The sequence below is a fragment of the Manis javanica genome, chromosome 6 (assembly GCF_040802235.1).
Source record: "Manis javanica isolate MJ-LG chromosome 6, MJ_LKY, whole genome shotgun sequence".
NCBI classification, from domain to species: domain Eukaryota; kingdom Metazoa; phylum Chordata; class Mammalia; order Pholidota; family Manidae; genus Manis; species Manis javanica.
The window spans coordinates 41,002,962-41,029,874 of record NC_133161.1 but is presented as its reverse complement, the minus strand read 5'-3'; the positions used below and the strand labels follow the sequence as shown (position 1 = coordinate 41,029,874).

The 26,913-nt window shown below is 36.6% G+C and overlaps 1 protein-coding gene across 4 annotated transcripts in view; it reads right to left on the bottom strand.

Moving 5' to 3' along the window:
- Window positions 1-4,631: 4,631 nt before the first annotated feature.
- The window catches only part of HERPUD2 (HERPUD family member 2), a 30,572-nt gene continuing 8,290 nt past the window's right edge, over window positions 4,632-26,913 (bottom strand). Inside the window, exons 3-9 of one of the 4 annotated variants that reach the window (XM_037027468.2) lie at window positions 23,535-23,612; window positions 20,549-20,662; window positions 17,938-18,092; window positions 9,518-9,640; window positions 6,751-7,074; window positions 5,977-6,094; window positions 4,632-5,495 (exon numbers count right to left, since the gene is read on the bottom strand). In XM_037027468.2, the coding sequence (XP_036883363.2) occupies window positions 5,334-5,495; window positions 5,977-6,094; window positions 6,751-7,074; window positions 9,518-9,640; window positions 17,938-18,092; window positions 20,549-20,662; window positions 23,535-23,612 (1,074 nt within the window). In that variant the 3' untranslated portion in view covers window positions 4,632-5,333. The remainder of the gene's footprint in view (window positions 5,496-5,976; window positions 6,095-6,750; window positions 7,075-9,517; window positions 9,641-17,937; window positions 18,093-20,548; window positions 20,663-23,534; window positions 23,613-26,913) is intronic. The other 3 variants (XM_073238607.1, XM_073238606.1, XM_073238608.1) reach the window with 3 other exon arrangements.

Sequence of the window (26,913 nt, the reverse complement as noted above, 5' to 3'; positions counted from 1 at the left end):
TTCTTATTTTTTCAATTCTAGAGTTTTCTTTTTTATAGTTTCCAGTTCTCTGGTAAAATTTCTCCATCTTGCCATTTAATTCCTTGAACATTTTAATTGTAGTTACTGTAAAGTCTCTGTCAGATAATACTAAATAGCTAAATTTCTGTGTTTTGGTTAAATGTTCTATTATTCAGATAATGCTAAATAGCTAAATTTCTCATTCTTGATTAAATCTTAGGGTTTTGTGTTCTAATTTTTTTTACTAACAGATTTTTAAAACCTTTAGAGAAAAATTGAGAAATTGCATGACGTTATCTTCCTTCAGAGGGGCTGGTTTATTTTTGCCTCTGGTTGTCCAAATAAGGGCAAATTGCCTCATTCAATTAGGGACTGAGACGATTTGAGCTCAGCTTCAGTTCTTGTGAGGACAGGCCCATTTCCAGTTCACCTTTCCTCTAGGGACACACCTTGTGTGTCCCAGTAGAGCCTGGGGTGTTTAAGGCCACATCAGCTTGGTGAACCCTGAACTCTATTTTGTGTCCCCTTCCAGAAATTCTGCTCAGCTTCTCAGACCTGCCCTTGAATTAGCAAGTGCTTTGAGGGGGGAAAAGTGGCACCAAATGTAGGTCCCATCTATCTGGAATGGCCTTTGCTTTCTTGATAGCTCTGTGATGTCTTTATAGGTATGGTGACTTTTCTAGTTTTCTCAGCAGAAAGGTTGGCACAAAACAAGCTAAGTTCTGAAGTGAAATAGGCTTGAGTTCAAATCTCAGTTCTGTCCCTTACTAGCTATATACCTTGAGGTGAGCTGTTTAACCTCTTGAGTTTGTCTCCTCTAGAAAAGGGAAGTGACAATAGCACCTACCTTAAGTTGTTTTAAGGATTTTTTTAAATGCAGATTTAGCACTTAGCACAGAGCCAGTAATAAATGTTTGAATGTTAGTTTTAAAACAATTTTTAAAGTATTATAACATATTTTTTACTAATTATATAAATTGTCATGTAATACAGCCTCTCTCCTATGCACCCTCTGTGAGGTGGGATATCTGGTAAAGACAAACGCTATAGAGATCTTGGTTTTTCCAACTTTAATTTTTTCCTATGGCTTTGGAACACTTGGGTGGAATGGCTTACTTACATCACCACACGAAATAGTTCATGCAGACATTGTATGTTCATTTTGCAAAGTAGATCAATTAGAGTAAGAGTCAGAATTTAGCAGCAGCATCAAGGAAGTAAGCTTTGGCAAGAACTCATGAAACTGGTCCCCTAGACTTGGGCCTAAGGGGGTTATCCCCCAAGAGTAAGTAAGGCAAGACAATAACCACCAAGGTTTGCTCTGGAAAGAGACTGATCTTTTGCTGTCCTCATTAGAGCTGAGGCCTCATTGAGCTGGCAGAAGCTTTCTTCCTACTAGGTCTTCTGGACAGTAGAGAAGTTCCAGATGCTTCGAAACAGGAACATCATTACTCTGGGCTCTCTTTGTAAGAGAAATATTTACTTCGAAGATTCCATAGTATTTTAATGACAGACTTGCATTGCTCCACAACACTTATATTCAAGAAGCATCATCATTTACTTGTCTTTTTCTTAACTGTTTTGTTTAAATGTTCTTAAATGCTACTCTATTGTACACTTAAAAATCTGTTAAGAGGGTAGATTTTATGTTAAAAACATTATCACAGCAAAACAAATTCAAAAAAATTTAAGGTATTTTTAAGTGTTTGAATACTGAAACATTCAAAATACTATTGGTGAAAGTCAAACTCTCCACATGCCTTACTTAAGTGATTAGTTTTGAAGGCTTCATGTGTAAGATTTCAAATACAATAAACATACCTTATACCCACCATGCAGCCAGCTTCTTCCACTTTCCCAGGCTGCGTTAGAGTGCTTGCTGCCACACGGGGAGGTGACTCAGCCACCCACTTCAGGACTCCTGGGAAAGACTGGTTGTTGAAAACATTGCATTCTGGAGCCTGGGGCAGTTTCTGCAGATCCAGCAACACAACTACAGACACAATAGGCCTTAGGGGCTGATTTACACCAGACTTTATAGAAAGCTGATCTATAAACCAGCATACCTTAGTCTTTTCACATGAAGTATCAAATGCCACTGGGCCTGCACAAATGAGACTCCAAACGTGGCATTTTCTCCTCTAATTTGAAAAGCCAAATTTCAGTAGTGATAGTGATGGTGCTAGAGCCAGAGAAACAGAGTAATGATGGGTGGTAGCATCAAACCGCGCCCCCAAACTATGGTGAAAACGTCCCCAATTCTTCAATCCTCAGGATCCCCCTCTCCCTTTTTCCCCTTTATCCACCTAACATAGTCTGACCCTCTCACGCATACTGCTCAGACATAAAAGGCTGTTTTTCTTGTGACATAAAAGTGATGGGAGGAGCCCTGGGAAGTGTTTGCATCCACAAACCCATGCTGGGTACTGCCTGCCGTTTGGCTTAGAGACCAGGTGCTGCTCTTTTGCCATGTGGGCACCATCTCCATGTCACTGCCTCCCTCCAGGCACCATCTGGTCCCAGTATGGACATAGCACCCCCCTTCATCATCCAAAGCACAGCTGACACTGGGCTGTAGTTTTTTATACAGATTTAATGAAAGTGAGGCTAACATATGAGGGAATTAGCAGTGCAGAGAAAACAATTAAAATGGAGTAACACATTCCAGTGTTCTTAGAATCCTTAGCTACACCTCTTCACAGGGTATCTGATCAGCATCTTCCTCCTTAGGCCCCAAGCTGCAGTTAGGATGCAGACCCCTGCTCGTTTCCTTCAGATGGGTGTCCCCACGATGCTGCTCCCTGCTATTAACTCTTAACAGCTCCCATTCTCCCCTTTCCAACTCCCAAAACAGAAGAGACTGATCAATCTCATTTTATCTCTCTACTCTTATTTGACCCACCCACTCTGTTAGTATCTTGACCCAAGGAGCATTTCTCCCATCTTGGACAGTTTACTTATTTAGCTCCCAGATTAAAATCCAGACCCTCCCTCTGGATGCACTGAGTGCATGAGCCCTGCAACAAGCATTAGGATTTTAATCATGGACCCAGTGTACAACTGTACTCATCTTGTTGAACATCTCAGTTTTTTTTTCCTATTATAAGCATCACAATGAATATCTTAAAAGCTAAATCTCACACATGCATGATACCCTTTTAGACTGTTGCTGATTCAAACACATTTTCAATCACTCATTCAGTATTGAACTAACTATTGAGCACTACTCATCTAGCACCAGGGATATAAAAATGAATATAAATACACTCCCAACCCCATAGTCCTCATATCTTGTGAGAGAGATGAATAAAGAGATAAATGTAAACTACAACAGTGTTAACTGCAAAGAACAGTGCTACCAGAGAAAAGCTTCCCTAAGGGCCTAGTCATTAGCTGAGATCTGGTAAGTGATAAGGCAAAGAAAGAAGGGACCATGTTCCAAGCAAAAAGAACAGCAATTTTAAAATGATGGAGCTGGAAGGAGAGAATGCTGGAATTGGAAGACCAGCCTATCTAAAACAGAAGTATTAAAGGGAAGCACAGACTAAGAAGGTACAAGGACCCAATCTTTCAGAACTCTGTAAAGCCATATTAAGAAGTCTGATCTTTATTCTAGGAACAATAGGATGACAGTGAATGATTCTGGGCACATTTTGAAATTTTGATTTCCCTTACGAGACAGGAGAAGGGTTGCTTCTGCTATGTACTTTCTGCCATGTGAGGATTCAACAAGACAGCCATCTGCAAGCCAGGAAGAGGGCCTTCACCAGACACTAAATATCCAGCACCTTGATCTTGGACTCCCCAGCCTCAAGAACTGTGAGATAAATGTTTGTTTTTTAAAGCCACCTGGGTCCATAGTAATTTGTTTTAGCAGCCCAAGGTGACTAAGAGAGTATCCTTAGCCATTTCCTATTGGGCTGCTGTCTCTTTTTCTTTTTTCTCTTTTTTTAACTGAATTTAAGACTCATATATTACATTTTTTGCAATTGTTTACCTTTTAATTATGTATGTCAAAATGTTACATACATAACCTTTCCATTAAGGGATTCTGCCATATAGGTATTTTCTCACTCCAATATTATGTAGGTGTTCATATATATTTGCTATTATTTCCATGGTTCAACTGTTTATATTCAAACATGATGTCTTAACTGATATCTACAAACAGAAACCTAATTTTATTTCACAGGGTTAACCAGTTATCCCTTGAAATGTCATCATAATGAATAACTGAAAGAATAATTCATGGATGTTTTCTTAATCTTCTATTCTTTTCCTATTATTAAGCAAATATTACTGTATTAGTACTATATACTTTATAATACATTTCATATGAGATAAAGTTTTTTAGTGGTAAGTTCTCCCATCCTCAATTGTTCAATTTTAATTAACTGCCATGTAGGTAACTTAGTCCTCTCTTAGGAAATACTGAATTGGCTTTTGCAGGGATTTTTAAATAAACTAGGTTTCAGACTGAGAACTAGAAGATATCCACCCAGAACGGAAAGCGGTGAGTATAGCCTCGAAGACTTCAGCAACCTTTCCCAATAACTACTGAAATTTACACAGATGTTTGCGTGTAATGGGTACACTACTGAAGAGTTTGAAAAGACACCCCCATGAAACAGTTTACCATAATTGACCTTTTATTTAAAAAATTACAGGGAGCAATTTCCAGCATATTTTATAAAAGTACTGCCTGTATCAAACATTTTATATCATTATTAATTCCATTGAAGAGCTGCCTTTTTCTCTTAAGGTACTAATTCCAATTGATGGGATACATGCCCTTAAAATAGAAAGTTTCCATTATTTATTCAAATGTCAAAATTGAGACTATTGAGAAGTTTATTGCTTTATGGCTGGGTAAGATGCTAGTAGCACATTTTAGGTAAATAATAGTCTTTATTAAAAACTATGAGGTCATTCTGTTTAAAACTTTCAGGATAATTCACAGAAAATAGATACATTTATTCAAATTACACACTGAAGGGCTGGGCTATTAGCTATAGACATTTATATGTGAAGCAGCTCTTTAAAGATATAAGATGCACATATAGGTCTATCTTGGTATTACATATATCACTGAAATTAATAAACCTGGAAGACCAATACTGTAACACTACATTCTGTTAGTCCTTAAAAAAAAAAATCACAAATTTAGTAGTCCATATGTGCTTGAAATATTCATATGCATGAAAAGCTTCAAGAAAAATTACCTCTGTACATGATGATCAAAAGAAAGTAATAAATTTTTTGAAATTGCACTGTTATTTAAAACACTTTAGTACAGTCATACCCTCCTTTGCAGCTGGCACAGTTTTTCAGGTCTAATTGGCAACCTGGGGAGGTCCCTCTGGTATTAGTGAAGTAAAGAAGGTGGTAATAAAAGACCAAGCTGATGCCATTAATCCAGGCCTTTGAATCACACTGGCATCTTCACCTGCATCTTCTCCACTCTCATCTTCAAGCCCATCATCCATCAGACGCTCCTTTCAAACAAAACAAGAAACACACTCCTAAATGACTTGAGTAGCTAGTACCAACTTGTCACAGAAAAGGAGACAGTTAAATTTTTCCCTATAGAAAGAAGGAATATGGACATGTAATAAGGAAGTGGTACATATCTGGTAAATTGAAATCTTGGTTAAGTCCAAAATGGTAAATTCCTTGGCGTTCAGGTTCAAAGGGCTAACTGCCAATTTAATAAATTCTCACCATGTGCATGATTATCTTTCTAGACTCTTTTCAGGAAGAATGTTAGTTCTTCTCACTTAATTCTCATATATGACTGACTCAGTATTACATCCTAAATTCTCCCAAATGAAACCATACCATTTATATGTCAACTTTTAGTCATGCGCATTTCAACAAATACTTATGGAACACCCCAAGATTCCTCCATCATGTAGTCCTCATAGGGTGCTGAGGAAACATCTATATTTAAAGTATACAAAAACCTCATTAGCATACCATTTCTTCAAGTTCTAGGTTGTTTACGTTTTGCCCATCATTGTTAACTTCAGCATTATTATTGGGAGCCTGTTGCTGGCCGCCTTCTTGCCTAAAAGGAAACCATCCAGCTTGATGTCTGTTTGGTAAAGTAAGGAGAAAAGAAAAGTCACAAATACTTCTGTTTGTAACACTATAAAACATTAGTGTCCTACAAGAGGAAAATGATGAGAGCTATAATAAATGAAAAGAACCAGTTTCTCACTTCTGGCCAAGAGCTATTCTCAAAGGAATGACAGCAGAACAGGAATCAATTTAAGTCCACCATGGGCTTAACTCGCTCTATGCTAGATGTCAAGACATATCAGGTGTCATAAAATTTCTTTTTATCTTTCAAAATGAAATTCAACTATATATTTGCCTCTTAGGGAAGAAGTGGACAAGAGAAAGTTACACCACTTATGAAAAGAAACTGACCTATACCTATACGACTTAAAAATAAACATCCTTATGCAAGAGTATACTTGCTCAAGTTCTAAATAACTGATAGAGCATATCTAACTGAATTAACAATTTTTATAAAAAACAGTAGAGGAAAAATCTGATTTTGAACAAATCTGGTACATGTTCTTACTCAGCATAACCTGCTCTGCTTTGGGGGCCAGATGTCTAACACCCAAGATTCACATTCTTTCACTCAACATTCACTACAGACTACCACATGCCAGATTCTGTGCTAAACAGTTTCAGAGAGTAATTAAAGGAAACCACAAAAAGTTAATGAACATCACTCACAAATAAACCAGAAGCATGGCTCCCATGACCATGATAAAGCGACTAAAAGAAGAATAGAAGTATACAATGCTAAGAAGAATTGCAGCTCGTGAGAACGTGTACATCCAGTCCAGCCAGTCTCGGTTGAAGTCATCTTCATTTAGCAGTGGACCTCCCTGTGCATTCATTTGAACATTCTCATTCATGGGTTGGTTTTCTTGGGCCACTAGGTTTGGGGCTGCTGGGGGTTCTTCTCCAGGAGCATGTGCCAAATTTAGAGGCTGTGAAGCAGCAGGCTGGGCTGAGTTGGCATTTGATGTGGCCTGAGCTGTAACTGCAGCTTGACTGAAATATTCACCAAAAAAAAATTTTTTTTTAATTTTTATCATACGATATTTTTCAAAACTTCCTGAGGAGCCATATACAGTCTTCATAAACCTAACATGGAATATCACAATTCCTTTACCACATTTTTTAGATAAGCACAAATCCCAGTGGAAAAGTGGAGCCAAGACTGATGGTAGGAGTGGCTCTGGAAAGGCTGTGGTCTTAGCCTTATAGTCTAAATGTTAAGGGAGAGGTGGAAGAGCCATGGTAATCACTATCTTTTCTCTTTCACTCAATTATAAGGTAATGACCAAAATCTTTCCCCAAGCCTTTTCACTAATGGCCCCTTTTGTTATACTGCATGGGGATTCCACACCCACCACCTCTCTCTTAGACCCATGTTTTGAAAAGATTTGTCTAAAAATGGACATTAATTATTACCCTGTATATCTATCTAGTCAGTGGTAAGTAACTTCTATTAGTATTTTAAATTATTATCTAGATTCCAGATAACAACCACTCAACCCCAACCCCAACTTTTAGAAATTTCATATGTAGAACACAGGTATAGGTCCTTGTCAACTTATAAATAACTGTGCTCCTGAAGTTTGCTTATAATTTGACTGACTGAAAGATAGAATAAATGTTCCTGTAAAAAACTCCAGGTAAAATGATAATATGAGATTTGCTTTACATTATCCAACAATGAATTAATAAATTTTGCAGTTGGGTGATGAGTACACAGGGATTCATTTTATTATCCCCTTTTTCATATGCTGAAATTTTTCTATAATAAAAAGTTTAAAAATCAAGATAGCAAAATAAAATAGAAGTTTCCCAGGCTACAAAAGTCTATTTAAGACAGTATGCTAATACCTTATCTCAGTTTAGGCCTTGTTAGTTTCCAAATACTTCCTACCTCATGGATATTCTAATTCAAAGGTGAGTTATTTCATCAAGGGTAAACGGTGTACCTTAGTATATCAATGAATAACAAAAGCTGCAATAAGCCCCACTTATCTTACATGGTACTTGTGAGGCTACACATGAGGCAAGGGGCATTAAGCATCTGGTAGAGTAATAAGCTCAAGGCAGTCACTTAAATTTTAACTATTACCATGGCAACAGGTAAGATACAATCAGACAGCCTAGAGCCAAGGGGTTAAGCAAGAGAACATTAGGATATGAAGCTTATAAAGCAGGTTAGCTTTATGGGGTAAGGTCTGGGGTAAGGATAAGGATACAGACTTCACACTGTCGGAAGAAAGCCATCAGATATTTCAGTGAACGACTGACTCAATTATTATGTGTTAAGCAAGGTAAACCATCAGTAGTATGATGATATACAGTAAAGAACCTAAAAGGAGAAAGAACAATTGCAGTAAAGTGAGTCTAAAATAAGAAAAGATCTGGGCAAAGTACTGCAAGTAAAACAGGGTATGTAAGATATAGAAGCTAGAAAACAACTCATTAACTCATCATCTTGGTAACTGTGAGGTGCAGGGATTAACAGATGCTGGAATCACAGCTGATGAAGGTGAAGAGCTTGAAGATGACTAAGAGGCAGTATCACTGACAAATCGGGAATGAGAAGGCATTTAGGAGGGTGGGTATTTGGACAAGGCAAATTTCCCTACAGAAATATTCTAACAATTAGGCGGAGATACAGGATGAAGCACAGGAGATGGTCCACAGAGAGCTAACAACTAAGGCCACAGAAGAAAACCAAGAGGACTGGCCCAGGACTGAATCCTGTCTTCCCTACCAGGCTATCACTAGGTACATGGTAAGTACACAAACACCTAACTGAACAAGGAATGTTACAATTTTTAGAAAAGGGGGAAAATGGGCTATCAAAGAACACAAAATGAAACAGAAAAATAAAAGAATGAGGAGGATAACAGAATCACAGAAGCAAGGGGAGAACATTAAAGAGAAGCTAGAAATGTGAATGCACAGCAAGTCCAGAAAAATGAAGGTGGAAAAACTGTACTCAGTGCTAAGATTGCTCCATGCTGACCAGATGCAAGACTTACTAAAATACTAACAGTCCCAAAGCCTATGAGCCACAACTGAGTCCTACTTCACTATGAGCCTCTCTGACATATAATTCCTTATATTTCCTTTTTCATTCAGCTTCCTATCTCTTCATATAGATTTGTTGCCTTCAAGTGTAACTTCCCTAAGTTTTCTCCTCTTAAACAGGTAAAATGTTAAGAAAGGACCTGAGTTCCACTATGTATAACTGTGGGAATGAGGAAGACGAAGACCGCTGGTTTAGCAAATGTGAACTGGATGTGAACTCTTTGTCCTTTAGTCAGTAATTTAAAATAAAGTATCTTCTGAGATGTTTGCAAATTCCTTCTCACAATAATTTTTAAAACCCAAGGATATACATTAGTAAATGAAACCTCTTATCAGTTTACTTCAGAAGAAAAGGAAAACACAGCAAGTAACTTACTAGTGCAGGTAATAGTGATGGGCATACATCTGCTGCCACCACAGCATCTGCAGGGGGCTGAACGCAGGGTACACTGGGAAGCCGGCAGGGGCTGGCTGCCCCGGAAGCTGGCTGTCTACATTTCTGCAATAAAAGGATAAAGAAGAGCCTTTTAATGCTCCAGATGCTGAAAGCATTTCTCCGACTTTTCATTTCTGAATTACAAGTCATCCACTGACAAAATGTATTTAAATCTTACTGAAAAGAAAACCACCTATTACAATGTTCTTCGAATAAAGCATGGCTTATATAAAATGACCCTGACTCCAAGAACATAGAACTAACATTTCAGCCCAATTTTAATGGGAAAATAGAGCAAATCAAATAAAGCACACAAATGTGTGGCATGTGGAACATTTGCTATCTTCTGATTTCAGCCCAAATATACTTACATTTTGAGTACATTCTCCCTAAGAACCAAAGTGCTAAAATAAACTTTGTGACAAAATATTTGAGGAATGGGGAAATTAGCTGAATATTTTACACTGGTAATAAGACATAGCTGCTATCAGCTATAAAATAAAAAGCATAAAATATGTAAAATATTTTTAAAGAATGAAGCTCAGTGGAACATATGTATACATGCTTTCATAAAGCACATTAAACTTTTATTAATTCAGTAAAATTTGTGGAAGTTCACAATTAACTTCTGTACTCAATTTCCTCGCTCTAAAATGAGGCTAATAATAGAATCTTCCTCATAGGGTTGTTAGTTTGTACTCGGTGAATTATTTTTATTTTTACGCTCCCCTACCCCTAACTCTGAACACAACTCCAAAGTGTATGATGTGAGATTTGTAGAGATGCACATACATTAATACAACTATAGGGATAAACATATAACTAAATGCAGAATTTGTCAATTTTCTAACTCTCCTTTTCTTATTACCTGAATTTTACCTTTAGCTGATATTAGTTGGGTCTATTCTCAGTGAGACAAGAATAATTAACAAATTCATGAACTTTAATTTTATATTTAAATGACTGTTAACATACAATTGGTAATAACTGCTTATAGAAACCTAATTTAGAAGCATTTGGGACATTAAAACTTGGTAACAGACTGTACTTAAGGCCACTTTGTGCTAAGTAACTTGGTGCACCAACTCCCCTCCACAACCTGAACTTTCCCCATCCTTGGAGGAATAACATGGTTCCCCTTCTCAGATGTTCCTTCTACCTCGTGACTATAGCCCTACCACTACTCCCTAAGCTTTCCCACATCTTGAATTAAGAAGGAAAAGCAAAGAACCTCCATGAGAGTTCCTCCCAGCTCTTGATAAACAAATCCTGGGAGAAAGAACCTTAACTCAGCTATTCCTTTATAAAAAGATGTCAATTAGTGATCAAGCCTGGAGAGAAAGCCATGCTACTGGGCACAGAATTATCATAAAATATTTATATAAAGATCTTGGCATTTCCACCAGTAAACTAATACATGTGAGTGAATCTGAAAACTACCTAAATAGTATGAGCAAAAATATTAATTCATACTCAGGTATATATTTTAACTGTTCTTAATATTCCCAACTAAGAAAAAAACCATCACTCTGAAAGTAGGGCTCCACCAATCTCTACCACTAAGAATAAATATAACCTCACACAAACCACAGTTCAACTATAAAATGGGAAGACTGGACTTAGTTTTTAAAGGTCAAGGGAAGAAAAGCCTACTAACAATCACTTAGAAAAAATTACTGTAGCTTCCCACTAACTGCAGCCAAGAACATAAGGTGATTATCAAAAATATGTTGCCGACCCCCCCCCAAATTAGTAAATTCCCCTAGATGATTCCAGGCTCATTCAGTTGTATAAATTATCTTTCAGACACCATGTTATGCATTTGGTACTATCCAGAAAACAAGAAATAAAGGATTTCTTTGACACAAAATTATTAAGCTATTACTCAAATATTATGTAAGAAACATATTACATAGAAATTTAATATATGCAGAGGATGAATCATTAAACATTATAGAGAATTATTATTTGACCCTGGGAAAAATAATTACTAAATTAGTGATAGGAGGAAGGGAGTTTAAAGCTTCACCTTATTCTAAATATTCAAATAAGTTTCAAATGGACTAAAATAAAGAGCTAAGAGTTAAAACACAGAAAATCTAGAAAAAATTAGAATTGATTATTTAAGAAAGCTTTGGAGGGAAAAGGACTTCCCTAACTTATAAACTACAGAAGCAAGCATTAAAAAAGCAATCAACATATTTGACATAAAATTTAAAGAGACAGAGCTTAGAAAAAAATGTTTGAAATAAACAGTAGCATCCAGTGAAATAAGCCAGGCAGAGAAAGACAAGTATCAAATGATTTCACTCATCTGTGGAGTATAAGAACAAAGAAAAAACTGAAGGAACAAAACAGCAGCAGACTCACAGAACCCAAGAATGGACTAAAACCAAAGGAAAAGGGACTGGGGAGGATGGGTGGGAAGGGAGGGATAAGGAGAAAAAGGGGCATTATGATTAGCACACATAATATAGTGCAGGGGTGCATGGGGAAGGCAGTATAGCACAGAGAAGACAAGTAGTGATTCTATAGCATCTTACTACACTGATGGACAGTGACTGTAATGGGGTATGTGGTGGGGACTTGATAATGGGGGGAATCTAGTAACCACAATGTTGTTCATGTAAGTGTGTATTAGTGACATAAATAATCCAAGCACCAAAAAATAAATAAAAAACAGCACCTTTTTTTATACAAAGAACTCACAGACATGGAAACAATCATTAGGACATCAAATAAATGCAAATTAAAGATAGCTTTTTTTAGTCCAGTATTGTCAAAAGGTACAAGAGAAACCCAACTCTTCCACTGCTAGCACAATAAATTATTAAAAAAGCGACTTTACAAGATGGCAGCGTGAGTAGGGTAGATGAAATCTCCTCCCAAAACCATACATATTTTTGAAAATACAACAAATACAACTACACCTAACAGAGAGACCAGAGGATACAGTACAAAGGCCAGGCTACATCTACATCTGTGAGAACTCGGCATCTCACGAAGGGGTTAAGATACAAGCCACAACCCAGTGGGACCCAAGCACTCCCCACACCCCAGCTCACCAGCGGGAGGAGAGGAGTTGGAGAAGGGAGGGAGTGGAAGCCCAGGACTGCTGAATAACCAGCCCTAGTGGTCCACACCCGGAGCGCAGACACACAGTGCATGCTGTGCTGGGTATTAGGGAAATGGAAAAGTAAAATCTGCTAGCAGGTCCCCGCAGCAGCTCCTCTGGAACAAAATAAAAGTGAGTGCTTTTTGAAAGTCTTAAAGGGACAGGGGCCTCACAGGTGGACCGAAGCATCCTGGCACACTCAACCCAGCAGCTGGGAATCCCGGGGAACTTCAGTCGCCCTAAACCCCTGGGTGGCAGTGCTGCTCCGAAGCCCCTCACAGCAATAGCTAGCCTGCCGTTCATTCCTCCTCCCACACGGCCCCAGCAGAGAAGCCTGGGAGTGGCCCCGCCCACAGCAGCCGCCTAGAGCTTCCTCCCAGCACACAGCAACCTGGGTCAGGCCCGGGGCCACCGCCGGCGAGCAGCTGCCCAGCACAAGCAGAGGCGCGAAGGGGCACCGTTCTCACAGGAGATCACACCTAGCGTGCCGGCCTCTCCCAGCAGGGCTCTGGGCTGCCCCACCTGCTGCAGCTCTGGGTATTAACCCGGAGCCTGCTCCAGGTGTGTAGGTAACCAGCACAGGCAGCGGAGAAGGGCAAGGCAACCAACAAGCAGGAAGGGACTTTGTTCTCCCAGCTAACACACATGCTACCTATCCCCATGAAAAGGCAGAAGAATTTGGTCCAGTCCAGAATCATCCAGACAACCCCAGAGAGAGGGCCTGGGGAGATAGATTTAACCAATCTTCCTGAAAATAATTCAAAATAAAGGTTATAACCATGCTGATGGAGCTGCAGAGAAATATGCAACAGCTAACAGATAAAGTTGGGAGGGAGAATATAGAAATAAAACAATCTCTGGAAGGACTTAAGAGCAGACTGGATGAGGTGCAAGAGGTCGTTAATGGAATATAAATCAGAGAAAAGGAATACAGAGAATCTGATGCAGAGAGAGATAAAAGGATCTCCAGGAATGAAAGAATATTAAGAGAACTGTGTGACCAATCCAAATGCAACAATATTCACATTATGGGGTTACCAGATGAAGAAGAAGAGAGAAAAAGAGATAGAAAGTGTCTTTGAAGAAATAATTGCTGAAAACTTCCCCGAACTGGTGGAGGAAATAGTCTCTCAGAACACGGAAGACCACAGATCTCCCAACACAAAGGACCCAAGGAAGACAATAGCAAGACATACAATAATTAAACTGGCAAAGATCAAAGACAAAGACAGAGTACTAAAGGCAGCCAGAGAGAGAAAAAAGGTCACCTACAAAGGAAAACCCATCAGGTTATCATCAGACTTCTCAACAGAAACCTTACAGGACAGAAGAGAATGGCATGATATATTTAATGGAATGAAACAGAAGGGCCTTGAACCAAGAATACTGTATCCAACATGACTATCATTTAAATATGAAGGAAGAATTAAGCAACTCCCAGACAAGCAAAAATTGAGGGAATTTGCCTCCCACAAACCACCTCTACAGGATATTTTAAAGGGACTGCTCTAGATGGAAGCACTCCTAAGGCTAAATAGATGTCACCAGAGAAAATAAAATCACACCAAAGAAAGCAGACCAACCAAGTACTAACTAAAGGCAAAAAATAAAATCAACTATTCACAAAAGCAGTCAAAGGACACACAAAAGAGAACAGAATAAAACACCTAACATATAAAGAACGGAGGAGGAGGAATAAATAAGAAGGGAGAGAAATACAGAATCATCAGACTGTGTTTATAATAGCTTAATAAGAGATTTAAGTTAGACAGTTAGATAGTAAAGAAGCTACCCTTAAACCTTTGGTAACCGCAAATCTAAAGCCTGCAATGGCAATAAGTACATATCTTTCAATAATCACCCTAAATGTAAGTGGACTGAATGTATCAATCAAAAGACACAGAGTAACAGAATGGATAAAAAAGCAAGACCCATCTATATGATGCTTACAAGAGACTCACCTCAAACCCAAAGACATACACAGACTAAAAGTCAAGGGATGGAAAAAGATATTTCATGCAAACAATAGTGAGAAAAAAGGTGTTGCAGTACTTGTATCAGACAAAATAGACTTCAAAACAAAGAAGGTAACAAGACATAAAGAAGGACATTACATAATGATAAAGGGGTCAGTCCAACAAGAGGTTATAAAGGATATAACCATTATAAATATATATGCACCCAATACAGGAGCACCAACATATGTGAAACAAATACTAACAGAATTAAAGGAGGACATAGAATGCAATACATTATTAGTTCTAGGAGACTTCAACACACCAATCACTCCAAAGGACAGATCCACCAGACAGAATATAAGTAAGGACACAGAGGGACTGACAACACACTAGAACAGATGGACCTAACAGACATCTACAGAACTCTATACCCAAAATCAGCAGGATACACATTCTTCTCAAGGGCACATGGAACATTTTCCAGAATAGACCACATACTAGGCCACAAAAAGAGCCTCAGTAAATTCAAAAAGATTGAAATTCTACCAACCAACTTCTCAGACCACAAAGGTATAGAACTAGAAATAAATTATACAAAGAAAACAAAAAGGCTCACAAAAACATGGAGGCTTAACAACATGCTCCTAAATAATCAACGGATCAATGACCAAATTAAAATAGAGATCAAGCAATCTATGGAGACAAATGACAACAACAGCACAAAGCCCCAACTTCTGTGGGACACAGCGAAGGCAGTCTAAAAGGAAAGTATATAGTAATCCAGGCCTATTTAAAGAAGGAAGAACAATCCCAAATGAATAGTCTAAAGTCACAATTATTGAAACTGGAAGAAAAGAACAAATGAGGCCCAAAGTCAGCAGAAGGAGGGACATAATAAAGATCAGAGAAGAAATAAAATTGAGAAGAATAAAATAATAGAAAAAATCAATAAAACCAAGAGTTGGCTCTTCGAGAAAATAAACAAAATAGATAAGCCCCTAGCCAGACTTACTAAGAGTAAAAGAGAATCTACACACATCAACAGAATCAGAAATGTAAAAGGAAAAATCATGATGGACCCCACAGAAATACAAAGAATTATTAGAGAATACTATGAGAATCTATATGCTAACAAGCTGAAAAACCCAGAAGAAATGGACAACTTCCTAGAAAAATACAACCTTCCAAGACTGACCAAGGAAGAAACAGAAAATCTAAACAGACCAATTACCAGCAACAAAATTGAATCGGTAATCAAAAAACTACCCAAGAACAAAACCCCCAGTCCAGATGGATTCACAGTTGAATTTTATAAGATATACAGAGAAAACAAAATACCCATTCTCCTTAAAGTTTTCCAAAAAATAGAAGAGAAGGGAATACTTCCAAACTCATTCTATGAAGCCAGCATCACTCTAATACCAAAACCAGGCAAAGACTCCACAAAAAAAGAAAAGTACAGACCAATATCCCTGATTAACACACATGCAAAAATAATCAACAAAATAATTAGCAAACTGAATTCAAAAATACATCAAGAGGATCATACACCATGATCAAGTGGGATTCATCTCAGGGATGCAAAGATGGTACAATATTCGAAAATCCATCAACATCATCCACCACATCAACAAAAAGAAGGACAAAAATCACATGATAATCTCCATAGATGCTGAAAAAGCATTCGACAAAATTCAATATCCATTCATGATAAAAACTCCCAACAGAAGGGATATAGAGGGCAAGTACCTCAACATAATAAAGGCCATATATGATAAGCCCACAGCCAACATCATACTTAACAGCGAGAAGCTGAAAGCTTTCCCTCTAAGATTGGGAACAAGACAGGGATGCCCACTCCACCGTTATTCAACATAGTACTGGAGGTCCTAGCCATGGCAATCAGGCAAAACAAAGAAAACAAGGCATCCAGATTGGTCAAGAAGAAGTCTAACTGTCACTATCTGCAGATGATATGATATTGTACATAAAAACCCTAAAGAATCCACTCTAAAACTACTAGAGCTAATATTGGAATTCAGCAAAGTTGCAGGATACAAAATTAATACACAGAAATCTGTTGCATTCCTATACACTAATGATGAACTAGCAGAAAGAGAAATGAGGAAAACAATTCCATTCACAATTGCATCAAAAAGAATAAAATACCTAGGAATAAACCTAACCAAGGAAGTGAAAGACATATACCCTGAAAACTACAAGACACTCTTAAGAGAAATTAAAGAGGACACTAAACAAATGGAAACTCATCCCATGCTCTTGGCTAGGAAGAATTAATATCGTCAAAATGGCCATCCTGCCTAAAGCAATCTACAGATTTGATGCAATCCCTATCAAAATACCAACAGCGTTCTTCAATGAACTGGAACAAATAGTTTTAAAATTCATATGGAACCATAAAAGACCTTGAAGAGCCAAGCAATCCTGAGAAGGAAGAATAAAGCAGGGGGGATCTCGCTTCCCAATTTCAAGCTCTACTACAAAGCCACAGTAATTAGGACAATTTGATACTGGCACAAGAACAGACCCACAGACCAGTGGAACATAATACAGAGTCCAGATATTAACCCAAACATATATGGTCAATTAATATACGATAAAGGAGTCATGGGGAAATGACAGCCTCTTCAACAGCTGGTGTTGGCAAAACTGGACAGCTACATGTAAGAAAATGAAACTGGATCATTATCTAACCCCATACACAAAAGTAAATTCAAAATGGATCAAAGACCTGAATGTAAGTCATGAAACCATAAAACTCTTAGAAAAAAACATAGGCAAAAATCTCATGGACATAAACATGAGTGACTTCTTCATGAACATATCTCCCCGGGCAAGGGGAACAAAAGCAAAAATGAACAAGTGGGACTATATCAAGCTGAAAAGCTTCTGTACAGCAAAGGACACCACCAACAGAACAAAAAGGCATACTACAGTATGGGAGAATATATTCATAAACGACTGATCGGATAAAAGGGTTGACATCCAAAATATATAAAGAGCTCACTCACACACCTCAACAAACAAAAAACAAATAATCCAATTAAAAAATGGGCAGAGGAGGTGAACAGTTTTCCAAAGAAGAAATTCAGATGGCTAACAGACACATGAAAAGATGCTCCACATCACTAGTCATCAGAGAAATGCAAATTAAAACCACAATGAGCTATCACCTCATACCAGTAAGGATCTCCACCATCCAAAACACAAACAACAACAAGTAACAGATTTTTGAAGAGGCCCACAGCTACCACAGTTTCACTCACCCTTGCATTACATATGGGAACTGATGACTTTGTGCTGGGTCGGTTTGTGCTTGCAGAAGGGTACGTTGCCTCAATCCTTCGGAGGAAGAACTGGCAGCTAAAGACAAGGTTTCCTGACTGGACGATGGAGTTGCTGATCCTGATTGATCTGAACTCTACAAATAAAAATGTCATTATTTCTTCAAAGAGATCTAATTCATCACAATCATGTGATTATAGACATATTGCTAAAAAGGTATTTATGAAACCCCTCTGCAAAGACTGAATTTTAGAAATTTACTGAATTGAATCTCTGCTCAGCATAATAGATATATTCATTCTGATGAGTTTAAGCATTCAGAAAATCAAAATTGATTACTTATACAACAGTCCATTTCTCAGCTAGAAAAGGTAAGCCATAGTGTAACTGTACACAAAAAATAGCACACAAAATTGTGAAGAGTAAATTAATACATGCAAAGCTCTTTTCACGATTCCTAACACATAGGAAGTGATAAAAAATGGCACTAATTACTGGGTCTTTTAAATAATTACTATGTGCCAGATACTGTATAACATGCAATTGATAATACAATGTCATAAACAATAAGAATCATGCTAGGAAACAGAAGATCTAGAATCTGTTATCTGGTTTCTGACATTAACAAGAAACTTAACCTTTAACTTTCACTTAGCCTCTGAGCCTCAGCTTTCCTACAAAAGAAACAAGATTACACTACATTGTCAAGATTCCTTTCAGTTATAAAATTCTACTAAGTTTATAGATATCACCACAAATGTTTTTAGTAAGATATCAATCAGAATTTTAAAATTCTCATGCTCTAATGATGTGAAAAACTTACAGTTTAAGTAACTTTAAACAAAGACCACCCCAATTTGTTGTAGTTTGAAAAAATTTGTCAAGTGTTTTATGTAAATTTAAAGCACAATTACATTTTACATAGATCATAGTAATTACATTTTACATAGATCATCCTCCCACTCTAAAGCTCTGGATACAACATAATTTTAAAATCCTTCCAAGTTTGTTAAAATTGCATTTTACTGTATGTCTTTCTATTGACAGGATGTCTTTCTGCATGTCTACCTTCCTAACTCCTGCTGTAGAAAAAGTCCCAAAGACACTGGTCTTTTGCAAAACTAAAAAACCTTTCTGTAAGATGTTACTCCACACAAAATAAACACCAACTATCTTATTAGGGAGTCTGACTCTTGGGGACATAAACTAGGAAAGGCTTCTTTTTTGAAAGCAAGATTCCTCACTAAATGGACCATTATAATATGGTATTCATTAAAAACTTAATAGAAGAAAGGCCTAGTCACTTGGGAGCACAGCCTAATTTCTCTAGAACAATGATTTCTGACCTTATTAGATAACTCTTTCATGATTACATTTTTAAGACATTTTTAAATTCCACTGGAATTTCTCAGCCATAAAAAATTAAGAATTCAACTTAATTTCCCTTTGACACTTTAGATTTTCATACACAAAAACTGAATATATATGCTAATGACACGAAATCATGGCTGAGGAACCATTAGACAAGTCAGATGGTTCTTTCCTCAACAAAAAGCAAACAAAGCAACAAAGACTATACACAGAACTCTGTCAGTGCCATTGTTTTGTCCATTCTTATGCAAGGAAGGAAACATATAAAGACCCTTGGGTTTATTGATAAAAGATATTTCAGTTTAATGTAAGCTAAATTCCCATGGCTGACACAAGAAAATATTTAACATTGAGACCATACTAATTACATATAGCAACAGAAGGATCTAGTTTCTTAAGTAGTTAACTAATATCTACTTGAAGATCTTTCAGCTAGTTGTCACCTCTGCCAATCATCCCTCCTTAAAGATTTGGCTAAATTTTTGTCACGAAGGAAAGATTTAACAGTATACAAGTTCTCCACCCGAGAAGTTTAAAGCAAGCTTCCACTCATCCAATCCTTTTCTCTCACCTTCAAAGGTGTCATACAAACTTTTTATGGGAAAACAAAAACAATTTAACATGAAAGGATTTGGGACAGTGTCTTCAAACCTTGTAAAGAATGTCTATGTTGAAAAGTTCAGCTATTAAAAAAATTTCCAAAACAATTTCAGACAGACAGAAAAATAAGAAGGGAGAAATAAACAACCAAGTGTCAAAGAGCTGAGTAGTTTAAGTAATTTTTCCTCCAGCAACTGGAATTGACCAAGTAATCTATTCTAAGATTTGGCATACTTAAAATTTAAATACTTTAATCCACCTTACATTAAAATATACTGTATTAAGTACTTTAAATATTTTTGAAACTTTACTGGCCCTAGATTTTAAATTATATACCAAATAATAATTCTGTTTTCTGTGAATCTTGGTATTTAAACCCTGAAAATCGGATCTATTACTGACCTGCTAGAGAGCAAATTATAACTCATGGGGAATTAGCTTCAAGGGATAACAGTGTATACTGATCTCTAAAACGAAGTTTAAATGCCTCATTTGAGCTGTTTACAACACAAAAACCTCACAATCCAGAAGCTCCAATTGTTCTGTTTTTCACTTAGTTTTTAGGGGCAAAAACGGATAACTGGAAAACTTAAACATTTTATTGCTCCCAAGCCAACTCACAGAATTGCTGCTGGATGCCAATGCTTCATGATTTTCTCTACTGGTGCTGGATTTTGGAGAACTGGGAGGAGTCCGAGAAGTACATACTAGATGAACCATATGATACTCATCTTGCTAAAATTAAAGAAGATTATATTTAAAGGGTAGTACTGGAAAATAAGCAGTTCAAAAAGTCAGTAATTAAGCTGAAATACTTAACTTCAGTTCCTTTCGAGCATAGCCATTTTATTTGTGATAAATTGTTATCATTTCAAAGTAAATTTACCTTTTTAGTATTTGAGGTTATTTTGAATTCAACATTTTTTCCATGCTTAAATAATAGTTTAAATACTCAGTAATCGCTATATGAAAAAATAATTACTTTGTATATCAAGGGGTCTTGAAGCAAATAGTGCTATGAAATTATGTCAATGCAATCTATTACTTCAATATAAAGACATTTAGCACCTTAAAATCAAAACTGTAATAGCCACATTGAGGCTTACAAACTTTGAGTAGTGAAAATATTTCCATTACTTGAGACTTTGCAGCTATAATAAAGAAACTCAAAATAACTTCATCATAATCTCATTTGCCTTAATTTTAGCAAGGTGATGTATAGTTTTTATTTTTTTAAGTCAAAAACTGGTTTCATCTGTAAAACTTACACACAGATTAAAAGTGTATATTTGAACTAGATTCTGTATATACTCCATGCATTTCCACAAGGCTACAACTACGACTAAAGGCAAATATTCCAATAATGACTAGGATAGCATTTTAGCTTAGTGATCTCATGAGTATATTCAAACTGAGGTATAAAGCAAGAAATAAAATAGAGAAATAAAAAATAAACGCAGGATGGCAGAAAAGTACAAAGGATGGTTCAGTCACTTAAAAGAAAAGAAAAGGACTAAAAGAATTATAAAGAAGAGAAGGTGGGAGGAAAAGAAAGATGCCTGGTTGTAAGAAAGAAAAACAAAGCTAGGAGAAACAGAATTTTTTGACTGCCTCCTATCAACCTAGAATTGTGCTTAATTCTGAGGTGAATCCAAGAAAGGATATAAGAGCCAGCTACACCCCTAAAGAGGCCCATGATATTGTTAAAAGATCAGACCATCTCACTAGAGTATGATTGGAGAAATAAATAAAAGTATTTTGTACAAAACTGCAAAGTACAACTACTGCTTTAGGAGTTTAGAAAAAGAAGTTAATAGGGTTAGGATAGTAAGGAAAGGCATTCCCAGAGATAGATGACATTAGATATGCCTAGCAAGGTAGGTAGGGGGCACCCCTGATTTACAATGTCCCCTTAGCTTTGGAATACAGAATATTAAAAAGCACCCAAGAATAAGATGTTTGCCCTTAGGAATCTAGTTTCAAAGGTCATATTACTCAATTAACTCAGTATTCATTCACTTTTGGGGGATGTTTCCATAAAACATTTTACAACTGAGCAGGTAAAGGTGATAGCAGCACTTGACTGAGTAAAGTAAAGGGGTACACTGACTTTAACAAACACAGTTCAAAGATCTATTCAAAATGTAAACACATTGTTCAAAATGTTTTATAGAAGAGCCACAACAGTCCTTTGACTGAAGTATTTTAAGTCTTCTGGTCCAAAACCATTTTTGGCAGCACAAACCTTTTAAAAAGTATTCATGTGCAAACTAACTACCTTGAATTAAAATAATAAATAATCTATACTTCGAAGAGCATCTAGCACAAAGGTTAAGCATAAAAACAGGGTGGAAAGTGAACAGGTGAGACACAGAGGATCATCAGAGCAGTAAAACTATTCTGTCTGACACAATAATACAGGATACATGTCATTAAACATTTGTCAAAACCTACAGAATGTACAACCCCAAGAGTGGACCCTAATGTAAACTATGGGCTTTTGGGTGTCAGTACAGGTTGACCAGCTGTAACAAACATCCCACTCTGGTATGGAATGTTAGTGAAGGAAGCTGTACACGTGTGAAGTCAGAAGTATCTGGGAACTCTATGTACCTTCCACTCAATTTTGCTGTGAACCTAAAAGTTCTCTAAAAAAATAAAGCCTATTAAAAAAAAAGAGGGAAGAAAAATCTGCTGCAAATTCCACTATTTTTGAGAAAGAGAGATTTTTAAACCATTTTGGCATACTGAAACTATATAATTAAAATGAAAATGGGAGCAAGTCACACTTGCAAAGCTAAAATGTCAACTGTCTAAACAGAAGGAATACACTGGTATAAGATTTTTTAAGTTTCCCACAGGTGATGATAAACATGCAGGAGAAAGTACAGATCTAAATCAGATTAGAGATATCCAGAACAACATTGAGTTATACCAAATACCTAAGACAAAATATAAAAGCTATGTATTCAATTCTGCCACATCTCAAAGGCAGAAAAGTTCTAAAAGTATAAATTCTACCAATGAATATGAGCTAAGAGCTGCCATTAAAATACCTAGCATTCAAGCTGATTATCCAAAAACCATATTGAAATATATTTCAGCTTTGTACACCAGCAATCAAGGTTCAATAACTAATGGACTGATTGGGCCTCCTTCTATTTCCTGTCTTGAAATTAAACTCCAAAGCCAAGTAACTTGTATTAAAACATCACGTAGTTTGGTCAAAAGGGGATTTAAGAGAGGACATTGTTATCAATGAAAATCCTTCCCCACTACTTGACCACTCTACTCCTGCACTACTGTTATGTCAATAGTGCTTTCTTACAAATAATGACAAATTCCTAAACACAAACATATAACCCTATTTCAGATTTAACTATTGGATGGATACACAAAACCTAATCAGCATAAAACAGGGTGGAAAATAGACTACCTAATCAGAATCTATTGTGATGTTCTTTACTTTCTGTTTCATGTTTACCTGTTTTGTTCCCCAAAATGGTTGATTTTAAGTCTCTAAAATATGAACTGTTAGATAATAAAACTTCCTAACTCCTTTCATACTTGAGTGTATTTGGTATTAAACAGTGGTAGAAAAGCTTACTTTTCTGAGAATATCTTTCAGCTGCAGATGATCAGGAAGCAGTCTGCCCGAATACACCAATCTCTGATCCTTCGTCAACTAAGAAATGGGACAAAGAAAGATTTCAACTTCTTCTAATTATACAAATTGAAGGTTGGGAATAACATGCCTAAATATGGGTAAAGTAAAACTCCCTTTAGGCATAGGTAAACAGAAACTGACATAATTCAAGAATTTTGTTTTTCCAAATTCCTCTTAAGACATTAAGAGCTCAACAAATGATAGCTTATCTGTTGTAGATATAATACAGATAATAAATTTTTTTTTAAAAAAAGGAAAAATGTAAGTTGGAAGTTTGTCTTTTCAGCCATAATGCAATGCCTATGTGACTATCATTAAAAACCTTCAAGACTGTAAATGAGAAGGTGGCTGGCCTTCCAGTAGTAACAGTCAATGATGGAATAAAATTTCAAAGTCACCAGACTTTTTTGCATTGTTTTCTGAGTACTTTTAATTTAAAAGCATGCATAAGGTTCTTCTTTATAATATGCAGAACATTTACTGGTTTAATGTGAAAGCTATTTAGATTTAGTTAACAGCTTAGGTAATTATTCTAGTTTTTATTATTCTTGCCACTCACAAATAAATCCATTCAAGTTCATGGAGATTCAGCTGCTATCTCTACAGAAACTCAGAATAGGAAACATGTTCTGGTTTGTACTTAATGATAAATCTGCTAAGTGCTCACGCTACTAACATTAAAGTATTTGAAATTAAAGTATTCATGTATAGCCCCCATAGGACCTCCTATTTCATAACTGAGAAACAGGCAGATGTTCTTTGATTTCTATTAAAACAACCAAATATTAGCTGTGTCAACAACTGTTAAATATGCCAAATCCAAACAAGAACTGTAACAGTTTTCAAACAGACTATATATTCAATATGGCTACTAAAAATGGGTCTTAATATTAAAAAGAACCTAATAATGAAAAAGTAAATAAATAAATAAGAACCTAATAGAAATTGTTATACTGAATAAGATCAGTGGGTCAGGTGTCCTTAGGTACCAAAAATCAAGAGAAAGGTACGGTTGTCTTTCTAAGGTACTTAGCTATTAGGCATTAACCTTGCTTCTTCTTGGAAATACTTTTGAGTATGCAATTCCTAAAATGTGCATGTTCAAATTCCTATAATAAACAACCAAATGAAAAAGAAGTATTTACCAGCTACTTCTAAATATAAGAATTCTATATATTATCTTCTTTCTACATGGGTAATCTCCTTTTCACTCTTAAACTGTAATGTTAATGGAATCAATCGTATGCTTTACATAAATACCACTTTTTAACAAGATGGTAAATAAAAATATGCTAGAAAACCCAGAATTTTGGACTATTGATAAGAATATTCAAAAATTAAGCACATTGGCAATCCAACTTTACTCCCATAATTCTCATGCTTTCATAACTCCCATAATTAGACACTTTACTCCCATAATTCTTTAGCTGATAGGTTTAAAACAGTTTTTCACAGAAGCAATACAGATCACTGTCAATCAGAGACTTCACAGACTCCAGAATCCCATGCTTGAAAAACTCTTGCCATACAAATTAAAAGACATTTAGGATGATCACTTAGTTAAACACACAGGTACTAAAATCTCATGAGTGACCATCCAGATTATATGTGATGAAAATTTTTGGATCAAGATAAAAAAACAAAAATTAAAGATTTTTGAAAACTCTTAGCCCCAAAACTATGAGTCCCAGTTTGAGAAGTACATACAAATAATCATCAAGCTTTTAAACTTAATAGCACTAACCTATTTAATGCAAATATAGCTAATTGAAATAACATCACTAGAAACCCAAGACTAGTAATCTCTTATCCCTAAATCCTGCATTGTTAAAACCTATACCCACCTAACAAAAAGGCTGGGCAATGACTAAGCAAGTCCCTAGCAAGACAAAGAGACCCAACAGCACCCAGTAAAAGGTTCTGGCATTTTCAAGAATAAAAAACCACAACCTTCACCATTTGCACCTCTGGAAGAGGGATCAGGTTGAGAAAACCCGGTAAGAGGGATGTAAACATTTCATTCATATCACTGGTTGTTGTCCCTGAAGGGTCTTTTGCTGTATTTTCCATCCAATTCTAAAAACTTGCATTTCTTCAGATGAATTGCAAATTTCTCTTTCTCTCCCTCTCAGACCTAGATCCATATACCCAACTGCTTAGTAGGCATTCTGACACCTTCAGTTGTCTTAACAGGCAAGTCAAAGTCAAATTATCTACAATGAAATGATTCTCAATTCCCAATTCCCCAAATTTTTCCTCCTCCTTTTTTCTCTATCCCATAACAACTTGCCACAAGTTAAGCCAGAAACCTGTACATTACCCTCAGTTTTTTTCTCTCACCCTGCCCCCGTATCTAACCATCAGCAAATCCTTAGGGACTCTTATCTCCGAAAGTCCCTTTCAGATCAGTCCATTTCCTTCCATCTCCACTGCCATTACCCTAATCTAAACCATCATCCCTTGCCTGATCTTCGGCAATAGCTTCTTAACTGGTCTTCACACTTCAATTCTATAGTCAGTAGCTACAGTGATCTTTTAAAAATGTATCAATCCTGTCACTCTCTGATGGATTCCCACCAGACTTAATTCTAATTCCTTACCACAACCAGAGGTCCCACAGATCTGGTTTCTCTCTCTCCAAGCTTCTCTGATCATGTTTTTCTCTCCTCACTCACTAGCCAAACTGGCATCCACTTAAATCCCCATATATGACAAACTCTTTCCCAAATCAGACACCCTACTTGCAATTCTTTCTCCCAGCTCTTGTATGGCTACCTCTTAAACATTTTTTAGGTCTTACCTTTAAAAGGGCATCCCCAGAGAGATCTGCCCTGACTTATAAACCTAAAGTAGAGTATTCCCTTCCACATACTGTTTGTTGTCTTTCATAACACAATCCACAATCTGTAATTATGGTCACATGTTTCTTTAGCTAAGTGGAGTATGAGTGCCAAGCACACAGAGTCTATGTCTGTTTAGTTCATCACTTTGTTCCCAGAGCCTAGCACTGTGCCTGACAGAGTAGATGTTAAATTTCAATTTGTTAAATGAAATGTCATGAATCCAAAACTGTTTACACAGTTTGGAAGACAACTCATTAGTAGTTCAATGTATCAGTTATTTTACATATAATCATTAAGAATGGAAATGAAATATTCAGTCCATGAATCACAATGTTAATTTAAAACACCTGCTAGTGTTAAATTCACATGGTTCATTCCTGATGGTACTGATATTTGCAGATTACTATAAAGGTGCAATCATGTGTCTGTATATTAGTATTAACTTTTTCCTAAATTAGTAGTCAATTCCAAATAAA